Source organism: Spermophilus citellus (genome assembly GCF_964194105.1).
Source record: "Spermophilus citellus genome assembly, chromosome: 3".
NCBI lineage: Eukaryota > Metazoa > Chordata > Mammalia > Rodentia > Sciuridae > Spermophilus > Spermophilus citellus.
Genome location: NC_138184.1, coordinates 14091423 through 14113325, shown reverse-complemented (window position 1 = coordinate 14113325; position 21903 = coordinate 14091423). Strand labels below are relative to the sequence as shown.

The following is a 21903-nucleotide window of genomic DNA, read 5'->3' as shown; positions in this document are numbered from 1 at the left end:
TTAATGCTGGTGTCTCCCTGACATTTCTTTGTGAACCAACTGTTGCCTAGGCTAGGCCAAGGTTCCTCTCTTCTCTCAGGACCTAGGCCACAAGAACTATCAACAATGACAACATAACCCCTTTCCTGTAGCCTGTTCCTGCTTTTCCTGGGCAGGAGCCACTTAGGCTCACAGCAGCCACCCCAAGCTGAAGGTGTGACAGGGAGCCCAGATAACCCATCATCCTTCCTGTGGACCTTGGCCTAGGTGGGTGACATGCCCCAATAGAACTTTGGCCAAACTCCAGACCGTACTTTTCCTATTTGCTGTCCTCCACCTTGTCCCCCACTTACCAAAGGATTTGGGCCACTTATCCCACCTTGCTTGCCTCTACCTAACTCCTCCTTTCATTTAAGCTCAGGGTTAACCAGATATTCTTAGGTAAGTGTACATTCCCCAAAAATAGGATCCTTGTTCTCACACACACAAGAACGCACACATTTCCACTCCAGAAAGCCCACAAGTGGCCTCCCTGCCAGTGGGCTTACCGTACGCACATACCCCAGCCACAAGGTATGGGTGGCACCAAGAACAGCCCCAAGGTTGTAAGGTTCAAGCATATAATTTATTTGTATGCGGAGACAAACTGAAACATTTCTAGCACTGTTTATTAACCCACATTCCCCTTTTTCAACCATGAAGATCCTTCCTTGTCTTGTTTAGGATCTGCCAAACCTCCTAGGGAGGGTGTAGTTAAGGCATCCAGTCAGTGGCCCCCCCACTTCCTCAGTGTCCCTGCCCACCCCAGGCACTTCATATACCTGTGCCTGTTTGAACTGTGCCAGTTCACATTTGACATATTTTGGTTTTGGGGGGTTTCTTCCATCTCATCTCACGTTCTTCATTTTTGTTATTTGTTTTGTTCAGAAACTTCCCAGGCTGAGTCAGTGGTTGAGTTGGATAGTTTTGTCTGCACCTTCCTGCTAAAGATTTTTAACTCTGCCATGGCCTTCTCCACACCCCTCTGATGTTTCTCTAACTGGGTTGTAATTAGAACTGGGATTTATTTAATTTTTCTGGCCATTTCCAAATCCCTCCCACAGTACTAGAAATCTTAGTCCTATACAAGTTAAGAGGTGTGTACAAGCCCCATTGTACTGTATGCACGGATCGCTTGGCCAATAATCATGTCAGTGAATCTGAGACTTGTATTAAAACACTTTAGACATTTGTAGAAGGGAATTCGTAGACTTTTCACTTATATACTAAAGGTTCTTTTTTTTTTGTGCAGTTCTCATTGCAAAAATAAACATTTGTACTGAATATAAAATTACCCTTCTATGACTACTGCTTTTTATTTTTTATTTATTTTTTTACTATGGAGTGCTTGGGGAATTTGTGAGTCATCCTTGTGCAGGGGCCATGCTAATTTTCTGTAATCATTCCACTTTTAGTATAAGTGCTATGGAAGTGAGCACACTACTGCTGTCTTTTTGAGGGCAGAGTTGGGAGGAAGGGTAAAGTGGGTGCCAGGGTCAGGGTTTGTTAAAGAAGAGATGTTCCCACACACTTAGAGCAGCCAGCCATACAGCCAGATGAGAGCTCGGAAAAGATTCTGGGACCATAAAGTTGTCAGAGGTCTGATTTGATGAAACATAAAAAACCAGTTATGCGGCAGTTACACAAGTCTCTGGGTTCAATCCCCAGGACCAAAAAAAAAAAAAAAAAAAGTAATGATACAGGCTAATCAAGAAAGGTAGGTGCTGAAGCCTAGAGAGAACAAAAGTTGGTGCAATGGCTGGGCACAAGCCTGTAATTTCAGCTACTTGGGAGGCTGAGGCAGGAGGATAAAAAGTTCTAGACGAATTTCAACAACTTATCAAGATCCTGTCTCATAGTAAAAACGGCTGCAGATGTAGCTTAGTGGTAAAGTGCCCCTGGGTTCTATGCCCAGTACCACCAAAATCAAAAAATATAGGCAATGTGTAATCGGTAGTGTCATTCCTGAGACGCTATAAATAACTGGAAAGATAAGGCTGGGATTTAGCTCAGTTGGTGAAGTGCTTCCCTCGCATCCACCAGGCCCTGGGTTCAATCCCCAGCACTACAAAAATAAGTAACTGGAAAGAGGTGGGCGGTGAAGATAGAGTTTTAAGTTAGATGAAACCAAGAAAGTAAAAATTGGAAAGGGTATCCACTGGTGGTAATGCAAGTAAGTGGATAACGCTTCAAATAGGAAAATAAGTAGCCACAGAAACACATTATAAGTAACCATCAGAATCTAAAAGCTTTCCAATGGCTGTGGGATTGGAACCACAGATTAATGCTTTCCTCAGTAAGTCTTTCTGGGTTGCTGTTTGTATGACTTCAGGCAAATGTCTTCGTCCTGAAACTTGAGGTTCATGGATCCGTAATGCAAGAGCGTCATAATAATATTATCTATACTTAATAACGTTGCTATAAGAGTTAAATGAGTGTCCGTCCCTGAAATCTCGGGGGAGGGTTGCAAAAGGTAGGGAAGAAGGTGGCTCCTGGTAGGGACTTGGCTCTGACCCAGGGTTCCATCATGCCTGGCGCAGCTTCCTCTTGCCGCCAAGGCCCCAATCGCCCCGGCCCTCCTCCAGCTTCCAAGCTGGTTTTATCCTCTAGGAGTCGAGGTTTCCTCTTCATTGTTCTCTACCCGCGGAGCCCAGATCCCGGTCTCAGTCCAGGACCTGTCGCTTGGACATCAATGGTTGCCACTGTCCAATCACAGCCGTATAGGGGCGGGCTGGTGGGCCCGCTGGACCAACAGGAGAACTGGACGGGGCAGAGGACTCAGGACTCGCCGTTGGAACCAGGATTAGGTGAAGTATGCTGCTGGGTCCCACGAAGTCAAGCCGAGGAGAAGGCCACGCGCTCCAAGGCGGGAGCCACTCGGGTGGGATGGTAGCCGAGGCTACGGAGACCGAGACCTCTTCGGGTTGCTTCGATTAACCGCCACAGCATTGCCTGTTCTTCCGCTTCCGGGCCTTCGAATCTACCATAGTAGGTTCCGGCCCCGCCTCTCTATCTCATTGGCCGAGCTACAGGCCAACTTCAGTTCATTGGCCAAGCCTCCAGCCTTCTCCGCCCAATGTTAGGTCCCACCTCCTTCATGCTCCACCCACCTATATATGTCACGCCCCTTCACCCGAGGCCCCGCCCATTTCGCACAGGGTCTGCGTTTGTCTGGGTTCCGAATTTCCCTCTTGCCTTTAGATCCACCCACCTGCTGCAGGTGTCCTCCCAGGTCTAGTCCCTGTCTTAAGCTCCACCCAGACCTTCCTAGGCCCCGCCCACGCCTCCTCTTTTCCCCCAAGGCCCCTCCCCAGCCACCTCAGCCAAGTCCTCGAGGTCTCTGTCCCAACACCCTACCTAGACTTGTTCCTTGTCTGTGTCACACCCAGGTGTTTACCTGACACTTTAGGTGAGTCTTGTGCGGTGGCGGTTTCCGTTTGAGCTGACCATCTATTTCCTCAGCGAGTCTCAAAGCGCCGACGGCACGGAGGGTCCTCAGACCAAAGGCGGTGGGCTCCCCGGGCCGGATCCCGCCTCGCCACTGCTGCCAGAGCCCCTGACCCACGCTCCCGACCGCAGCACTGTCGTCATCCCAGGGCGCGGCGACATGCCGGAGCTGGTGGTGACTGCTCTACTGGCGCCGTCGCGCCTCTCGCTGAAGCTGCTGCGTGCCTTCATGTGGAGTTTAGTGTACTCGGCAGCTTTGGTGGCCGGGGCAATCTATGGCTGCATCGCGCTCACGCACGTGCTGTGCCGGCCCAGACGTGGCTGTTGTGGGCGCCCCAGGCGAGCGGCTCCCACTTGCCTGAAGGACCCCACATTGGGCAAGCATGACTTCCTGAGCCTCAGGGTAAGTGCTTGCAGGCCGGTGCCGTTGGGGCTGTGGGATCTCAAGGGTTTGGGATACGATGAGCAAAGAGGAAATAATTGAGTCCAAATCCGGTTCAGTACAGAGTCCTGGGGGTTCAAGTCTAGGAAGGAAAGATTCAAAAGGCTTTCATCTTGCCCTCCCGCAGAGCTCTGGTCTGCGCCTGCACTATGTCTCCGCTGGCCACGGCAAGGGGCCTCTCATGCTGTTTCTGCATGGCTTCCCGGAGAACTGGTACGTCCGGGGCACATGGGACTGGGGAGCGGTGGAGCTCCCACCACTAGGGCACCCAAGAAGTGGGGATGAGGGCTGAGCAGTCCTAGGGTTACAGAGCAGATTATAGGGCCCAGACAGTGCCAAGAGGGCAGGAAGACCACCAGGATGCCTGGGATCTGTAGACCCTGAGGGGATGGGACAAAGAAGCATTGAGATTGAAGCTGACCTGTATTTGGAGTACAGCTGGCCTCTGCATCTGCCTGGGTTTCCCCCATCCTTTCTTCTGGGAAGTCCAGAGCAGGAAGGTGGGGTTACCAGTCTCTGTTGTGTGTAGGATGGAAGTGCCTCCTGGGGGCCCTGACTCAACTTCCCCCCACACTCCCTCCTGCTGAGCAGGTTCTCCTGGCGCCACCAGCTCAGGGAGTTCGAGAGCCACTTCCATGTCGTGGCTGTGGACCTGCGTGGCTACGGCCCTTCTGATGCACCAAGAGGTGTGGACTGTTACACCATTGACCTGCTGATGGCTGACATCCAGGATGTTATCCTGGGCCTGGGTGAGGACTCAACCCCATTCAGACAAGGCTTCCCCCATCCTATACATGCCCATCTCCTCATTCTTACTCCTTGCTGGGACTCATGTTGCCCATCCTGCCTCACTCCTACCTGACATCTTACACCAACTCCTCTGTCCTCCAGGTTACTCCAAGTGCATCCTTGTGAGCCATGACTGGGGCGCTCTCCTTGCCTGGAATTTCTCCATCTACTTCCCATCCCTGGTAGAGCGGATGGTTGTGGTCAGCGCTGCCCCCATGTCAGTGTACCAAGGTGTGTCATGAATGCTGGGATGTGCCAGCGTACATGGGTATACGTTTGTATTTGCACTTCTCCATTCATGCCAAGGGTTAGGAGTATAGCAGTGAACTTGGATCCCTTCCCTGTGTCACTTCTCAATTGAAAATCAATGACAGCACACTTAAGAGTGACCCACATTTTTTAAGCACTTTCAAATACAAGTTGAAGGATTATAGCTTAGTGCTAAAATGCTTATCTAGCATGGTTGAGGCCTAAATTTAATCCCCAGCACTGAAAAAAAAAGTTGTTGCCTAGGACCAGAAGTATTTCAGATTTCAAAATTTTTAGATTTTACAATTTGTACATAGTAAAATGGGACTGAAGTCTAAACATGAAATAATTCATAATTCAGCCAGGTGTGGAGGTACACACCTGTAATCCTAGTGGCTTGGGAGGATAAGGCAGGAGAATCACAAGTGCAAAGCCAGCCTCAGCAACTTAATGAGGCCCTAAGCAGCTTAGCGAGACCATCTCTAAATAAAATACAAAAAGGGCTGGGAAGGTGGCTCCATGGTTAAGACCCTCTGGGTTCAGTCCCCAGTACTGGGGGGAAAAAAAGAGAAAAAAAATAGTTCATTTTTTCATATATACCTTGCACTCAGACATAAGGTAATTTGTAGAATAGTGGGTTTTTTTTTTTTTTTTTAGTTGTAGTTGTATTTATTTATTTATTTTTATGTGGTGCTGAGGATCAAACCCAGGGCCTTGCACATGCAAGGCGAGCGCTCTACCACTGAGCCACAACCCCAGCCCCCTGTAGAATAGTTTTTAACAATTTTGTATGTAAAAAAAGTTTGTAGAGGGCTGGGATTATAGCTCAGTTGGTAGAGCACTTGCCTAGTATGTGTGAGGCACTGGGTTTGATCCTCAGCCCACATAAGAATAAAATAAAGGTATTATATTAATCTATTATAAAAATATTTTTAAAAAAGTTTATAGACATGAACCATCAGAGGTCCAGTGTGAAATTTTGCATTTGTGGTATCATGTTAGCATTCAAAACTTTTGAATTTTGGAACATTTCAGATTTTCAGATGAGCAACGTTCAACCTGTAATAATTGCCTCTAACAGGGAGCCTGTATACAGTAACCTACCCAGGGCTCCTGGTCTTACAAAAATATGTTCCACCTGGAAGAGACTGAGACGAGGGAGGTTGAATGCTTTCTTGGTGGTGAAGACATAGACAACTAAGCAACCACTACTATAATAGCATGAGATGGTCATTTCTATCCACCCAATGTCTTATCACATCACCTGATTTGGGGCATTTTGGGAGGTGAGTTTGTTCCTGGGGATTGTACACAGGGCTTCAAGCATGTTAAGCTTGGGCTCTATCTACTATTTATACTCTATCCCCATCCATATCACCTGATTTTATTTATTATTTATTTATTTTTTGTCTTACTGGGGGTTGAAACTAGGGCTTCATGCATGCTAGACAAGCAAGTGTTCTACCACTGAACTATCCCTCCAGCCCTCACTTGATTTTAATTCCCACCATTGTAGTCAAAACTGCTCAGCCCCCACCACCATTGTTGTTTCCTATCTGTTTCCGACTCTAGATTGAAAGCTCCTTGAGGGCAGGAAGTTTTTCTGTCCTATTCACTTTTGGGTCTCCAAAGTCTAGAACCAGACCTGGCACATAAATGCCAGTGAATGCTTCCAGGCCTAGGCAGCAGAAGCATACTGGTGGCTGTGGGAGCTTCGAAGAGGTAGAGGGAGGCACTGTGAATACAGTGACTACCTGGCAAGGAAGAAAGCTGGTACCTGGGCCAGGAATAGGACAAGTGTCTTCATAGCAAGGCAGGCAGTGGCGATATTTTTGAGGACTGTGTGCCTGACAGGGGTGTTGGGATACAAGAGTGCAGAGTCATTCCGGGCCCAAGCTCTTGCGTTGTCTTCCCCTCATTCCCTTCCCAGACTACTCAATACGCCACATTGGCCAGTTCTTCCGATCGAACTACATGTTCCTGTTCCAGCTTCCTTGGCTGCCAGAGAAATTGCTGTCCATGTCTGACTTCCAGGTGCAGTGGGGTGAAGGCCTAGGGGTGTGGGGTAGCAGGTTGGGACTAGGAAGGCTGGACACTGAAGTCAGAGCCCTGTTCTGTGCCCAGATCCTGAAGACTACCCTCACCCACTACAAGACAGGCATCCCACACTTGACCCCCAGTGAACTTGAGGCATTCCTTTATAACTTCTCTCAGCCTGGTGGTCTCACAGGGCCCATCAACTACTACCGAAACCTCTTCAGGTAAGACTGGACCCAGGGTAAAAGCGCAGAAGAGTTCCAGGGACAGGGAGTAGGAGTAGCCATCCTTCTGCCTGTCTGTCTGTCTGTCTTGGCCATAGGAACTTCCCTCTGGAGCCCCAGGAGCTGGCCACACCCACACTGCTGCTGTGGGGGGAGAAGGACCCCTACATGGAGGTGGGGCTGGTGGGAGCCATTAGTAGACGCTTTGTGCCAGGCCGACTGGAGGCCCACATCCTGCCAGATGCGGGGCACTGGATCCCCCAGAGCCACCCCCAGGAGATGCACCAATACATGTGGGCCTTTTTGCAAGACCTGCTGGACTAGTGACCCTTGCTCGCCTGTCTGCCCAGGTACACAAGCACACAGAAACTCAGAAACACATCATCAGTGTGTGGGAGTCTGTATACATACATGGTGAACTCCTGGATCAGCCCTGGGTGTAAGTCTTCTGGATGGCACACAAATGCATGTGTGGATTCCCTGAGGCACACCAGTCCAGGCATGGGTGTGTGCATGCATGTGTTGTAAGCATTTGGACCCTGGGAACTCTCCTTCATGGAGTTAGGTTCTAGAGTTTAGTTTCTGACCCTCCTTACCAAAGGTGCTGTGTAGACTATATACTGATATTTCTGTCTCTGGCTCCCAGTCTGGATCTCAAGTCTTCTCCAATATTCTATCCAATATGGTAGTGCTAGCCACAGGTGGCTACTTCAATATAAATGTGAATTAATTAAAATGAAATACAATTTAAAATGCAGTGCCTCAGTCACAGTAGCTATATTTCATGTGCTCAATTGTCACATTAGTGCAGAAAGTTCTATTAGTGTCAGTGAGAATGTTCCTAGTTTAAGAGTGGGGGATCTCCTTGCCTATCTATCTCCTGACCACCTTACACTCATAGGAAGGCAGGTGAGTATGCAGATTCCCCTCCAGCTGGACTCAGGGCAGCTCCCAAGATCCCTTTCCCCATTATAACCAAGTTCAAGTTGAGTCAAGTTCTCTCACCCCAGCCTGTGCCAGCCCGTCTCAGATCTCTGGGCTCCGTTAACAAACATGAGATTCTAGACTCAGCATAGGAAGAGACCAACTCTCTGTATGGTCATCTGGGATCTGAGGACTTTCCCTTTCGGCTCCTAGAATCTTCTGCTCCAGATTAACTGAAGTTTCTGCTGACTCTGGAGGCTTCTGGCTCCGGCCTCAAATGAGGGGGTTAGAAGTGGAGGGTGGACCTCCAGCATCAACTTCTATCTCCTTGACTTTAGAATTTAGGGTCTTGGGGATAGTGTCATCACCTGCCGCATAAGGACTCAGGAGACCTGAGAAATTCATTCTAGTTTTGGGATGAGTCTGCCTAACCAAAGCCCGACTTGCCAAGCCACCCCTTCTGCCCTCCCTTTTCCCCACAGAGACACACTTTTACTCAACTTAGATTCCAGGCATTGTTCTAAGTCCTAGGTATACAGTGTGCACCATAAGCCCATCTTAAAGCTAAACCTTGCAAAATTTGATCCAGCTCACAGAAGCCTCCCTTGCACAAGTGGTTTGACATTTCTGTGAGACTAAGAGTGAAGTTTGGGATAGGAAAATTTGGGATTGTAAGACATAGCCCATGTCCTGGAATTCAGAGGGAGGAGAGAGGGCTATTCGAGTGAATGGCAGAGCTCAGGTAAGACTTCTCTGAGAAACCAGAGGCTGGACCCCAGTGGGGGTGGGGAGGGGTTGCCCTTTTCCCAGGAGTAGGAAACCATCAATAGGCAGGGACAGAGCTCTGCCTATTGGAGTAACAATGTGGAGGCCAGTAGCTGCTAACCAGACCGCCAAGGGCTGTGGGGAGTTTGAATTCGATTCTCAAGGGAAGTCAGAGCGGGTTTTCAGCAGGGTAGGGACATGGCTTGCATTTTGAAGAGCTCCCTGTGGCGGCTGTACAGTCCCATAGTTCCCTGCAAGAATGCGAGTAGAGAGACAGGCAGTGGACTGTCAGCACAGTGCAGCCGCTCAACTCAACAGAGCAGGCCTCCCCTGCAGGGGGCAATGTCCACCTCCTTGGGGGCCAGAAGGAGGAGTCCCTGAGACTTGGGGCCCAGGAATCTTAGAGCCTAGGGTTGGGGTGAGGAGGCCTGCGGGCAGGATGAAGACGGCGTCCAAGGGGTGGTGGGTCTGGCGATGGTTGCCAGGGTGATGAGGGAAGGGTTGATGGTTGACCGCAACGGGTAGCGGTTGTCTGGGTGATTGGAGGGGCCCAGGCAAAAGTTGACGGGAGGTCTGAGAGAGTTGCCGGGGCGACCCAGGTCCACTGACGGTTGCCAGGGTAACTAAAAGGCGCTGTCTTCCGCCTTCTAGGTTGCAGGCGGGGAGGGAGGCGAGGTCTTCTAAAGGAAGCGATCGTGTTGATTGGGCAAAGTTCTGGCCAGTGAGCCATTACAATCTCGAGGCTCAGTGGATGCCTGCCTCCCCAAGCCCGCGCCAATCAAGGTGCATCCTTTCTCCGGCCGGGGCTGGACTTTGGGCGGGAGCAGAGACCCCGAGAGCTCAGCTGGGGCTCCTCCGGGACTCGGACTCTCTCTCTCCCACTTCTAAATCGTGCCTCTAGACCATTTTCTGTCATTCACTCGCCGTCCATTCATTCATTCATTCATTCACTCACTCATCTGTTGGTGCCACCAATTGTACACCTCTAACCTCCCATCCGAGACAACCGAACACTGGCAGCCGGGTGTGTTCAGGCACCTTTGGAATGTGGAACTGGTGGGCACTGACCGGGAGGGAGGGAGAGAAGTCAGCCTGGAGGAGGCGATCCTGGAGCTGAACCTTGCAAAAAAGAAAAAGTGCTCCGACCTACGGAAGGCTCCCACGCACGGGTAGTTTATCATTTCCGTGAGACTGGAAGGAAAGTTTGGAATAGAAAGACTGTAGGATTGCAAAGGACTTCCAGTGCCAGCAAGAGAAGATCTTGAACAAACCTGCCTATCTGGAATATGACTTGGGGGCTGGGGAGGAGGCTGGACCAGAGGGGAAAGACGGGGTGGGGATCCTGGAAGGAGGATTGGTATATTTCAAGCAGTAGAGAATGATACTCCAGTCTAGGAACTGGGGGATGGGGTGGAGGAAAGCAAATATGCAGGGAAGGCACAAAGGCAAGTTTGGGTCATGTTCAAGGGATCTGGACCCTTGGGACAGATATAACATCAGTGTTTGATAGGGGAGAGAGGCATTGAAGCTGGGAGAGTGACGAAAGTCTCCCCCAAACAGTGGAGATTGAGACTGAGCCCTGGGGTCCCCAACATCTAAGGGAAAGGCATAAGAGAGAGGCCACAGAAGTAGGAAGCAAACTGAGCGTGTGTGGCACCCCAGCAGTGGAGGAGAGGGGAGTGGCAAGGAGCAGCAACATAGTTCAGTGCTTCAAAAGCTGCTGAGAAATCAACTGTGAGGGGCTGGGGCTGGGGCTCAGTGGTAGAGCACATGTCTAGCGTGTGTGAGGCACTGGGTTCGATCCTCAGCACCACATATAAATAAATAAATAAAATAAAGGTCCATCAATATCTTAAAAATTTTTTTTTTTAAAAAAAGAAATCAACTGTGAGGACTGAACCATGCAAACTGACCCCTGATGATCTAGGAGAGCTAAATTTCCCCCAAAATCAGGAGGGAAAAAAGCTGGGGGTGAGTGAGGTTCAGCAGGGAGGGGGAGGGGAAGATTGGGGTAAGAGTTCAGGGAACTGACACATTCAAATGGGTATTTGAGGCAAGTTTACTACAGGGGCCATCCTTGTAGTAAATCAGTGGGGTGGGCAGAAGTTGGGGAAACCAACAGGGATTCATGCAGCACCCTGGGGCAAACACCTATGGAGATCCATTATCATGGCTGGGTGCTCCTGCCCAGGCAACTGGAAGAAAAACAGCCTAGAGAGAAGGTCATGTGGACAGGATCTTTGGTCAAGGAATACAGCCAGCTGAAATGACCCTGCAAGGAGGGATCCAAGAGGACCAATGTCCCTTTCTCACTTTATTTTTTTCCTCCCAACTTCATCTTCTGTCAGTGCCTCTTACTGTCCAAACACATCCAGAGCTAGAGGACAAGAACATCTTCAGAGAGCATAGAGTGAAGCTGGGAGTGGTGGTGCAGGCCTGTAATCCCAGTGGCTGGGGGAGGCTGAGGGAGGAGGATCTCAGGTTCAAAGCCAGCCTCAGCAAAAGTGAGGTGCTAAGCAAACTTGGTCTCTAAATGAAATACAAAATAGGGCTGAGGATGTGGCTCAGTGGTTGAGTGCCCCTGAGTTCAATCCCCTGTACTAAAAAAAAAAAAAAAAAAAAAAAGCATAGAGTGGGTGGAGAAGGAAAGAATGGAGTTGGGGTGCTGCAGAGCAGGGAGAGGGGAGAGGAGTTGGGGCTGAGCAGATGTTTGATGAACATTGACTGTGGGCTTATTTTATCATGAAGGAGACTATGGCCAAGGGAGGAGGTAATGAAAATCCCATGGAAGAAACTCCCCTTCTCTGAAGTAGAAAGGAGGAAAAGATTAGGTGGCCAGGGAGACCAGGGTAAGTAGTTAAGAGACGTCAGGGTGTCATGGTTCAGAATTGAGCACGAGGAAATGGGGTTCAGGGAAGGCCATGGGCATGGAAGGTCAGTTATGGTCTGAAGCCCAGGGCCTGAGGAGACTGGCCTCCACCCCCAGAAGAGGTGGGAATGACCTTTCCTCTTCCATCCAAAGCCGCAGAGCTAGTAGGTGCTCAAGTGAATTGAATTCGCTTCTTTCCACTTCTTTTTCTTCCCCATTAACTCTCACATCGCCTCCCTGGGAAAGCCCCTCGAGCCCCCATCTCTTCCTCTGACTTAGCCGCTACTCTAATGAGAGCTGCATATATCTGTGTCCAGACAGAGAGGTCTAGGGATGGGGTAGAAGTCTGGTTTTGGGCACATTCAGGTCCCAACTCCTAATTCATGAATTCCACTGACAGTAATTAGGGTTAGGGGTGCGCCTCAGTGATAGAGTATTTGCCTAACATGTGTGAGACCCTGGATTTGATCCCAGCACTGCCAAAAAAAAAGAAAAGAAAAGAAAGGCAATTATTTTCCCCTGGGCATCAAGCTCTGTGTTAGACATCTAGCATGGAACAAGACAGATGCCCACAGAGCTTACAATTTGATGGGGAAGCCAGACAGGATCACACAGAGGGGTTGGCTCCCTGGGAGACAGGAAGGCAAAGCTTTCCGAGTGATTATAAACGAATCAGATCAGCTTCCCCTGCCAAAATCCTCCAGAGGTTCCACTTGGGGTAGATTCCCAGACCTTTTGGCCCCTCAGGACTCAACTCACCAATTTCCCTGACCTCTCACCTCTTGCTCGCTCTTCACCTTCTGCTCGCTCTGTCGTCCTCACTACTCCTCTCCTCCACTGTCTTCTTCCTCCTGTAGGATTTTGCACCTGCTGTTTCCTCTGCCTGGAACACCCTTCCCTGGCTCTTTGTCTTGCCAGCTCCTCTCCTCTTGGCTATAATATTCCATCCTTAGTGAGGCCTGTCCTGACTCCCCACACCAAAACCACTCCCTCCTTCCCTCCAGTCACAACCATTTCATCTTGATAATTCCTATTTCTTTGCCTTCTCGTTTCTTGTCCACCTCCTGTTAGGAGAACAGGCTCTGTCTTGGGTCACCTCGATCTAACATAGGGCCTAACACTAAGTAATAACTCAATAAATGTTGACGATGCCTGTGATTCCAGCTACTCGGGAGGTTGAGGTAGGAAGATGGCAAGTTTGAGGTTAGACCCTGAAACTTAATGAGACTCTGTCTCACAGTAAAAATTATAAGGGGCTGGGGATGTAGGGCAGTGGTAGAGTGTTTCCTAGCATGTGCAAAGCTCCAAGTTCAATCCTAGTCTTGATAATAATAATAATAATAATAATAATAATAATAATAATAATAAAGAAAATGTCCAATGACTGAATAAAAGTGAGAAGAACTGGAGAGTGAGAGTGAATGGACAGGTAAAAATGGCCTTTGGGAACAGGAGCAGTGTGTGTGGTTGTAAGAACAGCCTGTACAAGGTGGGGAGGCTGAGAGGCAGGATGGTGAAGGTGACCCGGTGTAGAAAGGCTGTGCTGCTCTGGGCAGAGGGGAGCATCAGAGGGTCCCAGGAAGGCATTTCCAGTGGACCTGGCTGGGTTCCACAGCCTCTGGGGTTCAGCCTCCGAGCCTCACCCCTGCTGGATCCTGTTGGGCTCCCATGGCCCACTGCCTGGGCGTGAGGATCTAACCACAGCTTCCGCACAGCGTGGGGGGTGTAGGGGGTGCAGCGGGTGTTTACAGTCCCAGGAGGGGAGGCCCAGGGCACGTTCTCAGGTTCTCAGTCAGCATGCCGGCGTCTGTGTCTTGGCCTGGCCCCAGGTTGTGCATCCCCAGGGACTGAGCTCACTGAGAAGAAATGTAGTCCCCAGCCAAAGCAGCCAGCCGAGGCAGGGACAGGACGGGGGCTCAAGCCCATCCCCGCATCAGGAACTGAGCAGCACAGGCTTGCAACGCCTGGGAACAGTTGCTCTGACTATCCTGTCCCCTACAGATCTGAACACCTTGGGCCAGTCCTATACTATGTGACTGGAAGGCAGCAGCGGGAACCTGGAGCCAAGTGGGACCCCACCTTCTGCTGAGTGGGTGCTTTACAGATGTGCCTTTTTCCTTTAGTGCCCACTCCCCAAGTATCATTAGGCCTGTGTTTTCACCATGACTGTTGCATCTCCCTGCTGCATGAGCAGGGTCACAGACTCTGGTCTTCTTGTCTAGTAAAATGTGTATTCAAGTTCCTTGGTTGCTTCTTGTGACAGGGAGCTCAGTGCCTCCTTGAGCATGCATTCCAAAAGACAGTTCTTTCTCAGAAGGATCAGGAGAGAAGCTGGTCTTCCCTGGGGGTTTTAGTTTTGCCCCCTCCAGCCACAGAACCTTCTCTGGATCCCATGACCCCCAGAAAGGTACTGAAGAGAGGGGTTTGAACCCTATGCAGCAACCCTTCTGGTAACTTCCTTAGTTATCAGAGTCTACCCTATTACCTGTAGTTAGAGGATGCTGTGACCCTCATCCTCCATCTGGCCCCCCTGGAGACCGCAGTTTCCCAGGTGGGCAACAGAGCAGGATACAGACACCTAGAGCACCTTTTAGACAAGACTAAGTCAAGAGAGGGTATGTGCTGAGAGCTCAGGGAGCAGAGAGGCTCTGATGGGGGTAGGAAGGGGTTCCTGGGACCCTTGAAGAAGAAATAGGAGGTCACCAGGTACAGGAATGGAAAAAGGGGTGGTAAGTATGAAAAATAGCACAACATGGGCTGGGGATGTGGCTCAAGAGGTAGCGTGCTCGCCTGGCATGCGTGCGGCCTGGGTTCGATCCTCAGCACCACATACCAACAAAGATGTTGTGTCCGCTGAAAACTAAAAAATAAATATTAAAAAAAATTGTGAATGCCTTTTAACCTATTAACTCCTATCAAAACAATCACACGAATGTTTAAAGATATGTACAAGGATACTTTCTGGTCTTGTTTGTAATTGTGAAAAATAAAGCATTTTAAAAAAATAGCACAACATTCCCTACAAGTAGAAAAAACTTTTTTTTTTTTTTTGGTCTTGGGGATCTAACCCAGAGGCACTTTACCACTAGGCTACATTTTTACCTTTTCTTTTGTTTTGTTTTTATCTTGATACAGGGTCTCACTAAGTTGCTTAGGGCCTAAGTTGCTGAGGCTGCTTTGGACATGTGATCCTCCTGCCTGATCCTCCAGAGTTGAGTTGCTGGGATTATAGGCATGTCTTTTTTTTTTTTTCCCCCTGAGACAGGCTGACCTTGAACTTGAACTTGTGATCATCCTGTCTCAGCCTCCTGAGAAACTGGGATTATAGGCATGTGCCACCTTGTCCAGCTGAAAAGTGCATTTTTAAAGAGAACACATTTGTTGTCAGTTCCTGCTTGGGGTGGAAGTCAAAGGGCCCTTTGGTCCCAGGCAGGGGGAAGAAGCTGGGTAAAGGCCAAGGAAGTAGAGGCATGCCAAGTGAAGATGGGAGGATGGAGTGCTTATGAGGGGCTAAAGAGGGGCAGGCCCAGCCAGCGGAGCCTGAAAGCCAGGCTAGGGGGACTTGAATTTCTTCCTGGGATGAAGGGTGCAGGGAGGGACTTGAGCTGGGCCTGCCCCATGGGCCAGTTGACTCAGCACCCTCGCTGTGAGTCAGTGTGCCCCTTCTTGCGCAACTCTTTTTTGTCTTTTTCTCTGCCCAAACTACCCTCCCCCCACTGCTTCCCCATTCTACCTCTGCAGTCCATGTGGCCTGGAGTTCACTTAAGCCCAAGTTCAAACCTTAACTCTTGGGCTGGGGTACAGTTCAGCTGTAGAGCACTTGCCTAGCATGTGCTAGGCCCTGGGTTCCATCCCCAGAATTGTAAAAAAACAAAAGCAACAAACAAACACCCACCTCAGCTATTCTACTAAGCCTCTGGCAAATCAAATCACCACTCTTCTATACATTATGCAGCTGCGCCCAGGAGATGGGCAGGGATCACCCCTCCCAGATGAGGGTTCACCTGTAAAATGGGAGTGACAGGGCATCCTCAGCTCCTAACTGTGGGGCTGTGCTACCTGCCAGTCTAGGCAGGACTGGAGCTGGGGGGTCAGTTCGGAAGCCAGTCTCTGGTTAGTCATTCAACTTCACCTTTACCTCCTCAGGCTGCTTCTCTCTTTTTTTAATGTCCCTTCTCTGCCTCCTTCCCCTTTCCTCCTCTACTCTTTAAAAATCATCCAAAGGAAGCCAGGTGCAGTAGTGGGCACCTGTAGTACCCAGAACTTGAGAAGCTGAGACAGGAAAATCACTTGAGTCCAGTAGTTTGAGACCAACCAGGGCAACATAGTGAACTCCCACCTCACAAAAGAAAATCCTCTGGGGGTGGGGGGGGGGTGCTTCAGTGGTAAAACTCTTGCCTCACAAGTGAGAGAAGCCCTGGGTTCTAGGTTCTATCCCCAGCACCACATATACACACAAAGGAACAAAGCACTGATCGATGCTACAACATGGATAGACCTCAAAAAACATGATGCTTAGTAAGAAAAGCCAGACATAGAATGTGACATCTCATATGAGTCCATTTATATGAAATGTCCAAAACAAGCAAATCTGTAAACACAGAAAGCAAATTAGTAGGAAGGGAAATGGTGAGTGATGACTACCAGTGGGAATGGGGTTACTTTTTGGGGTGATGGAAGACAGGTGATGGTTGCCCGACACTGTGAATGCACTAAATGTCACTCAATTATACACTTTAAAATGGTTAATGCTGATGCTGGCAGGTGGTGCACTTCCATAATCCCAGTGATTCAGGAGGCTGAGACAGAAGGATTGTACTTTGAAGCCAGCCTGGGCAACCTAGCCAGACCTGTCTCAAAATAAAAATATAAAAAGAATGGGAGCTCAGTGGTAAAGTTCACCTGGGTTCAATTCCCAGTACTAGGAAAAAAAAAAAAGAAATGAAAATCAGGGCTGAGTGTAGATCAGAGGTTCTGTGTTTGCCTAGCATGTGCCAGTCTTTGGATTTTTTTTAAAATAAATATATTTTATAACTTTATTTCATTTATTTATTTTTTATATGGTGCTGAGGATTGAACCCAGGGCCTTACCCATACTAGGCAAGCATTCTACCACTGAGCTACAGCCCCAGCTCCTTTGGATTCTATACACAGTACTCCAAGTGAAGCAAAACAAAGAAAATCGTCTCTAATGCCAAAAACAGTGGGCGAAAGTTTAATGGGCATCAGGATATCCACACAGTCTACGCATCTCCCGACAGGATAATTGTTTGTTATAAAGGAGGATGGAGCTGTGCTGCTCTACTCCACTTACTCTGGAAGATGAGGTAGGAGGATCCAAAGTTTAAGGCCAGCTTGGGCAACTTGATGAGACCCTGTCTCAAAATAAAAAGGGCTGGAGATGTAGCCCAGCCGTAGTGCATTTGCCTAGCATGTGCAAGGCCCTGGGTTCAACCCTTAGTGCCATCAAAAAAACAGAAGTATGGTATGGGAGGGGCTGGGGTTGTGGCTCAGTGGCAGAGTGCTCGCCTAGCATGCATGGGGCACTAGGTTCGGTCCTCAGCACCACATACAAAAATGAAATAAAGATATTGTGTCCACCACCTGTGGGAGACCAACCTCACCCATGACTGAGTTAACTCCCCTGCTGGGCGATGTAGCCTCAGGCACCCATGCTGCTAGACCGCCCTGCTCTTCTAGGGTTCAAGTGACTGTGTCTTTGGTGGAGCTAAGCTCACCAGTTTTTTTGTAATATAACCCCTTGCCCTGTTTAGGGTAGAATGTTCCATGGAAGTGCCTTGTGTGTGTCCCCATCTATTACTATGCCCTTGGGTGTAGCCTACTTAGATGTCAGTCAACCTGCTGACAGTGGACATCATGAAGATAGACTCAGCCCCCTGAAACCTGACCCCTTGCCTCATTTGAATGGCTTCTCCTCAATAAAAGGGTTCAGCACATGCTCCCTTGCTCTCTCTTTCTGCCAACCTTTAAGGTCAAAGGAGCTGGCACAGCGACCCCAAAGAAAAAGGTATTTGGGTCTCTTGTGTGGTTATTTTGTGCAGCCCAGTTAGCCCAGTTTACCTGGAGTGACCCCTAAGCCTTTTAGTTGCGAACAGAAACCTGGCAACCAGCTACAACTAAAAAATAAATATTTTTTAAAAATATTTATTTATTTATTTTTGTTTTAGGTGGACACAATATCTTATTTTTATGTGGTGCTGAGAATTGAACCCAGTGCCTCACGCATGCCAGGTGAGCACACTACCACTTGAGCCACATCCCCAGCCCCCCAAAATAAATATTTTTTAAAAACCAAAAAACAAAAGTGTGAGATGGGAGAAAAATGGCACCTTTTCACAGTAGGAAAACTTGGCCAGCTTTGCCCAAGTGATCAAGGTGAACATCACCAGTGTTGGGGACCAATGTCAGGTATACTTCTGTGGTTCCTGCCAAAGATGCATAACCTGAATTTTTAGGAGGAACCAGGATGTCATTCAGCTGAGGGACATCCTTCGAAACAACTCATCTCACTTTCAAAAAAAAAAAAAAAGTCAAAGTTAGGAAAGACAAAGCAAGGCAGAGGAACTCAATCAGAGTGAAGGAGACCACGAAACATGATGATGAGACCCACTATATGACCTGGGAACAGATCCTGAATCAGCAAAGAAAGATGGGTAAAGGATACTGTTGAGGCAACCAGCAAAACTTTGAATCTGGACTGCAGGCGAAAAACTGGAGTAGTTTACAAAGGAGAATGCCTTTGTCATCAGGAAACACAGTGAAATCCTCTGGGGCAAAGGAACATCAGGCCTGCAGCTTGCTTTGTAACAGTTCAACCAAAGAACACTGTGTGTGTGTGTGTGTGTGTGTGTGTGTTTATAAGACCAGTGTGGTAAAGCATGATTGGTTCATAAATCTGGACAAAGGCTCATGGAAGTTGTGCTGTTCTACAATTTTCTGTTTAAAATTATTTAATACTAAATAAATACATGATTTCAAAAGAAGTTGAAAAGAATGTCCAAAGTTTTCTGGGGCACCCATGTGACTATATCCTACTCAGATAACCCTCCTACGCTCACCCCAGCATTCGGTTGCTTTGGGGTAACCCCTAGGCTCTTTAAAATCAGTGCCTCAACCCCACTTCTGCCCCCAATCAACCCATTCCTCTGTTTAGCAATCTCATTACCAAGCCAGAATCCAGAGGGTCTGTCTGCTCTCTCTCCCCTCCTCCTGAGCCCTGGCCTGCCCACTCTTCCTCCTCTGGGTGGAGCCCAGTCCCTCTGCTGGGATGTCTTCCCTCCAGCTCCTCCTTTAGGGTTAAACCTCTAGATTCTCCTCTGGGAAACCCTTCCCAGGAGAGCAAGGTGCAGCTTTAGGTCCTAGAACAGAACAGGACATAGAGCTAGAGCCTTATCCACACTAGTTAATATACGGTTGAACAAATAAGTAACCCTCCCATAGCCATAGACAGCTCTCGCCAACCCCTCCATGTGCCCTTTCCAGATTCTGTGGCTCCTTCTGGACCATCTCTGATATCTTAGTGCTGGGGATGCCTGTATCTGTCTGTCTTTATTTCTTTTCTCTAAGAATTCAAAAATATATTCAAAATAACATTTTTACAACAGCTAAAACCTTTAGCCAAAAACCCAGATCTGCAGTCCCATAAGTTTAACAAAATGGCCCACATTTAGTTATCTTGATTACTGAAGAAAATATGGTGGCTCCTAAAACAATAAGCAGATAAGCAGCTGGGAGAGTTTTCCCTTCTGGGTATTTCAAAGCTTTACCCTTGATTATTATTTTTTATTTCATCTTTTCCAAAACAGACAATTGTTCCAATTTGAAAGAAAGCTTATAGATTTTTGCATTAAATATTGGTGAGGCATGCTAAGATTTAAGAACTCCCAACAACAAGAATCAGAAAATGACCCACAATTAAATAAAAAAATGGTCCTAGCAGGGTGCAGTGGCCCACACCTGTAATCCCAGCAATTTGGGAGGCTGAGACACGTAGATTGCAAGTTCAAGGCCAACTTCAGCAATTTAGTAAGACCCAAAGCAATTTACAGAGATCCTATCTCAACATAAAAAACTAAAAGGGCTGGGGGTAGAGCTCAATGGTACTTCTGCCCCAAAAGTTTTACTATGCAGTGGAATCTGGTATTCAACATCAATAGTGCTTTTGAATTATACATTTTAATAACATGATATTTTTTTCACAAATGCAGTACCTCATCAAATATCTGGTAAATACACTGCAATTACAATTAGGGTTGGGAGACCAAGTTTCAGAAATAATTGGTATTCACTTAAGATAGCATTGTGCCTGGCACAGTGGTGCAGGCCTGTAATCCCAGTGGCTCAAGAGTCTGGGGCAGGAGGTTCGTGAATTTAAAGCCAGCTTCAGCAAAATCGAGGTGCTAAGCAACTCAGGGAGGCCCTGTCTCTAAATAAAATACAAAATAGGGCTGGGGATGTGGCTCAGTGGTGGAGTGCTTGAGTTCAATCCCGGGTGGGGGCGGGGAACATGGCAAGACAAGTCTCAGGCATGATCAAGACTAGGAGTGCAGTCTGTTGGAAGTTTCAGGCATGATCAAGACTAGGAGTGCAATCTGTTGGTTCCCACTGTGTCTGGCTCCCCTCTGCCCTTACTTGGGACTCCCCCAGGACTGGGCTTGCACTCTCTTAGGGTCCCATTCTTATCACAGAGACAGAGGAGGCTGCAGGAAGCCTTTGGAGGAAGACTGATTTTGAGAAAGGCAGTTGATTACCCTGAGCAAAACAGGCTGAGTGGCAAGGCTGGGAGGTGGGCAGGGCCTGTAAGAGATGGGAAAGAGGGGCCTGGATTGACTCTGGAAATCCACACATGGTAGTAAGAGGAAGGCGGTGCTTTCTGGATGGGCTGATGGTAATTTTAAAGGGTGCACACGCAAGTGCTTGAGACTCCCAGTGCAAGTCTCCAGGGTCCGATACTACAAATGTTGCCCCAGGCTCTCGGCCTGGCAGGGCCTGAGTTTCAGGTTTGTGAGTGCCTCGTTCTTTCATGTTCCTTTGAAGTTTTGCATAGGTCTGCATTTGTGCTATGGTGGCTGCGTGTTCATGAACTTCTCAGGACCTCAGTTTGGGGGGTTTCTGGGGAATCTGTGGGTGTCCTCAGCTCTGGGTGTGTCCTCGGCTCTGGTTTTGCATTGGAAGATACGGGTAGGGGTGTTCACGAACTGCGTGTGACTGTCACTGCAGGTTCGCCGCGCATCTCTCCGCGTGGCCGGCTTAAGTTTCCTAGGGTCCCTAGGTCCCAGGCTCTGCGGCGGGAGGTTGGACGGGGACCCCGGGAGGCCGGGCGGGGGGCGGGGGCGCGCAGGGACAGCCCCGGGGCGGGGCGAGCCGCCGAAGGTTGGGGGCGGGGCGGCCGGCCGCCTCACTTCGGCGAAGTTGGCGGCGCGGAGGCTGGCCCGGGACGCGCCCGGAGCCCAGTGAGGGAGGGAGGAGGGAGGGTCGCGGCCGGCCGCCATGGGGCCGGGGGCTCGGGGCCGCCGCCGCCGCCGTCGTCTGATGTCCCTGCCATCGCCACCATCTCCTGTGTGCGCGCTGCCCCTGCTGCTGCTGCTAGCAGGGCCGGGGGCTGCAGGTGAGGGGCTCCGGACCTGGCGGGCGGGACAGGAACGCGGGGGAGGGGGAGTGCGAGAACTTCCCAAGTCTGGGGCTGGGGGATCCTGGGAGTCAGAGAGCAAAACCAAGGTAGGGGTGCAGGAGCTGGATTACGTGCCAGTCCTGGGGGATGGCGGGGTACGGGCACTCAGAATGAGGGGCAGGGCGCCAGAGGAATAGAGACCCTTGAGCAATTGAGGCTGGAGATGAAGGGACCCAGGGATCTGAGACAGAGCTGGAGGTGAGGGGATCAGGGACTCGAGATGGGGGGGTACCAAGAATCCGGTGTTCGCCTCATATCATCCCTGCTTGCAGTCCTGATAGGTTACCATTGGGGCCGAAGTACCCCGAGGCCGAGGACCCCTCTCACAAAAGCCCCAGCCCTCAACACCCCGGGCGGGCCGGGCCGGGCTTGGCGGGGGGCGGGGAGGGGGCGCGAAGTTCTCGGAGCTCTGAACTCGGAGAAAACTTCCCAGGCCGGAGCGCAGCAA

General features: G+C 49.5%; 2 protein-coding genes across 3 annotated transcripts in view; both read left to right on the top strand.

Annotated features, from left to right (window-relative positions):
- Positions 1-2169: 2169 nt before the first annotated feature.
- Positions 2170-7932, top strand: EPHX3 (epoxide hydrolase 3). Of its 2 annotated transcripts, none has more exons than XM_081287283.1 (8): positions 2170-3006; positions 3408-3868; positions 4035-4120; positions 4499-4656; positions 4799-4927; positions 6876-6979; positions 7160-7206; positions 7305-7932. In XM_081287283.1, exons 2-8 carry the CDS (start codon positions 3626-3628, stop codon positions 7528-7530), a joined length of 993 nt encoding a protein of 330 aa, XP_081143409.1. In that variant the 5' UTR covers positions 2170-3006; positions 3408-3625; the 3' UTR covers positions 7531-7932. The 2 variants fall into 2 exon arrangements, with proteins under 2 accessions (XP_081143409.1, XP_081143408.1); XM_081287282.1 differs by having other exon boundaries at positions 2171-3006; positions 7070-7206.
- Positions 7933-21189: 13257 nt separating this feature from the next.
- NOTCH3 (notch receptor 3) overlaps positions 21190-21903 on the top strand; it is a 35616-nt gene continuing 34902 nt past the window's right edge. The window contains exon 1 of the mRNA XM_081285750.1: positions 21190-21392. Coding sequence (XP_081141876.1) covers positions 21275-21392 — 118 coding nt within the window. The 5' untranslated portion in view covers positions 21190-21274. The remainder of the gene's footprint in view (positions 21393-21903) is intronic.

Bases quoted from the DNA above. Each gene is read 5' to 3' on its own strand.
- EPHX3 (XM_081287282.1), top strand. From the start codon at position 3,626: ATGCCGGAGCTGGTGGTGACTGCTCTACTGGCGCCGTCGCGCCTCTCG. The intron at 4,657-4,798 runs GTGAGGACTCAA...TCTGTCCTCCAG, and splicing joins GGATGTTATCCTGGGCCTGG to GTTACTCCAAGTGCATCCTT. The intron at 4,928-6,875 runs GTGTGTCATGAA...TTCCCTTCCCAG, and splicing joins CCCCATGTCAGTGTACCAAG to ACTACTCAATACGCCACATT.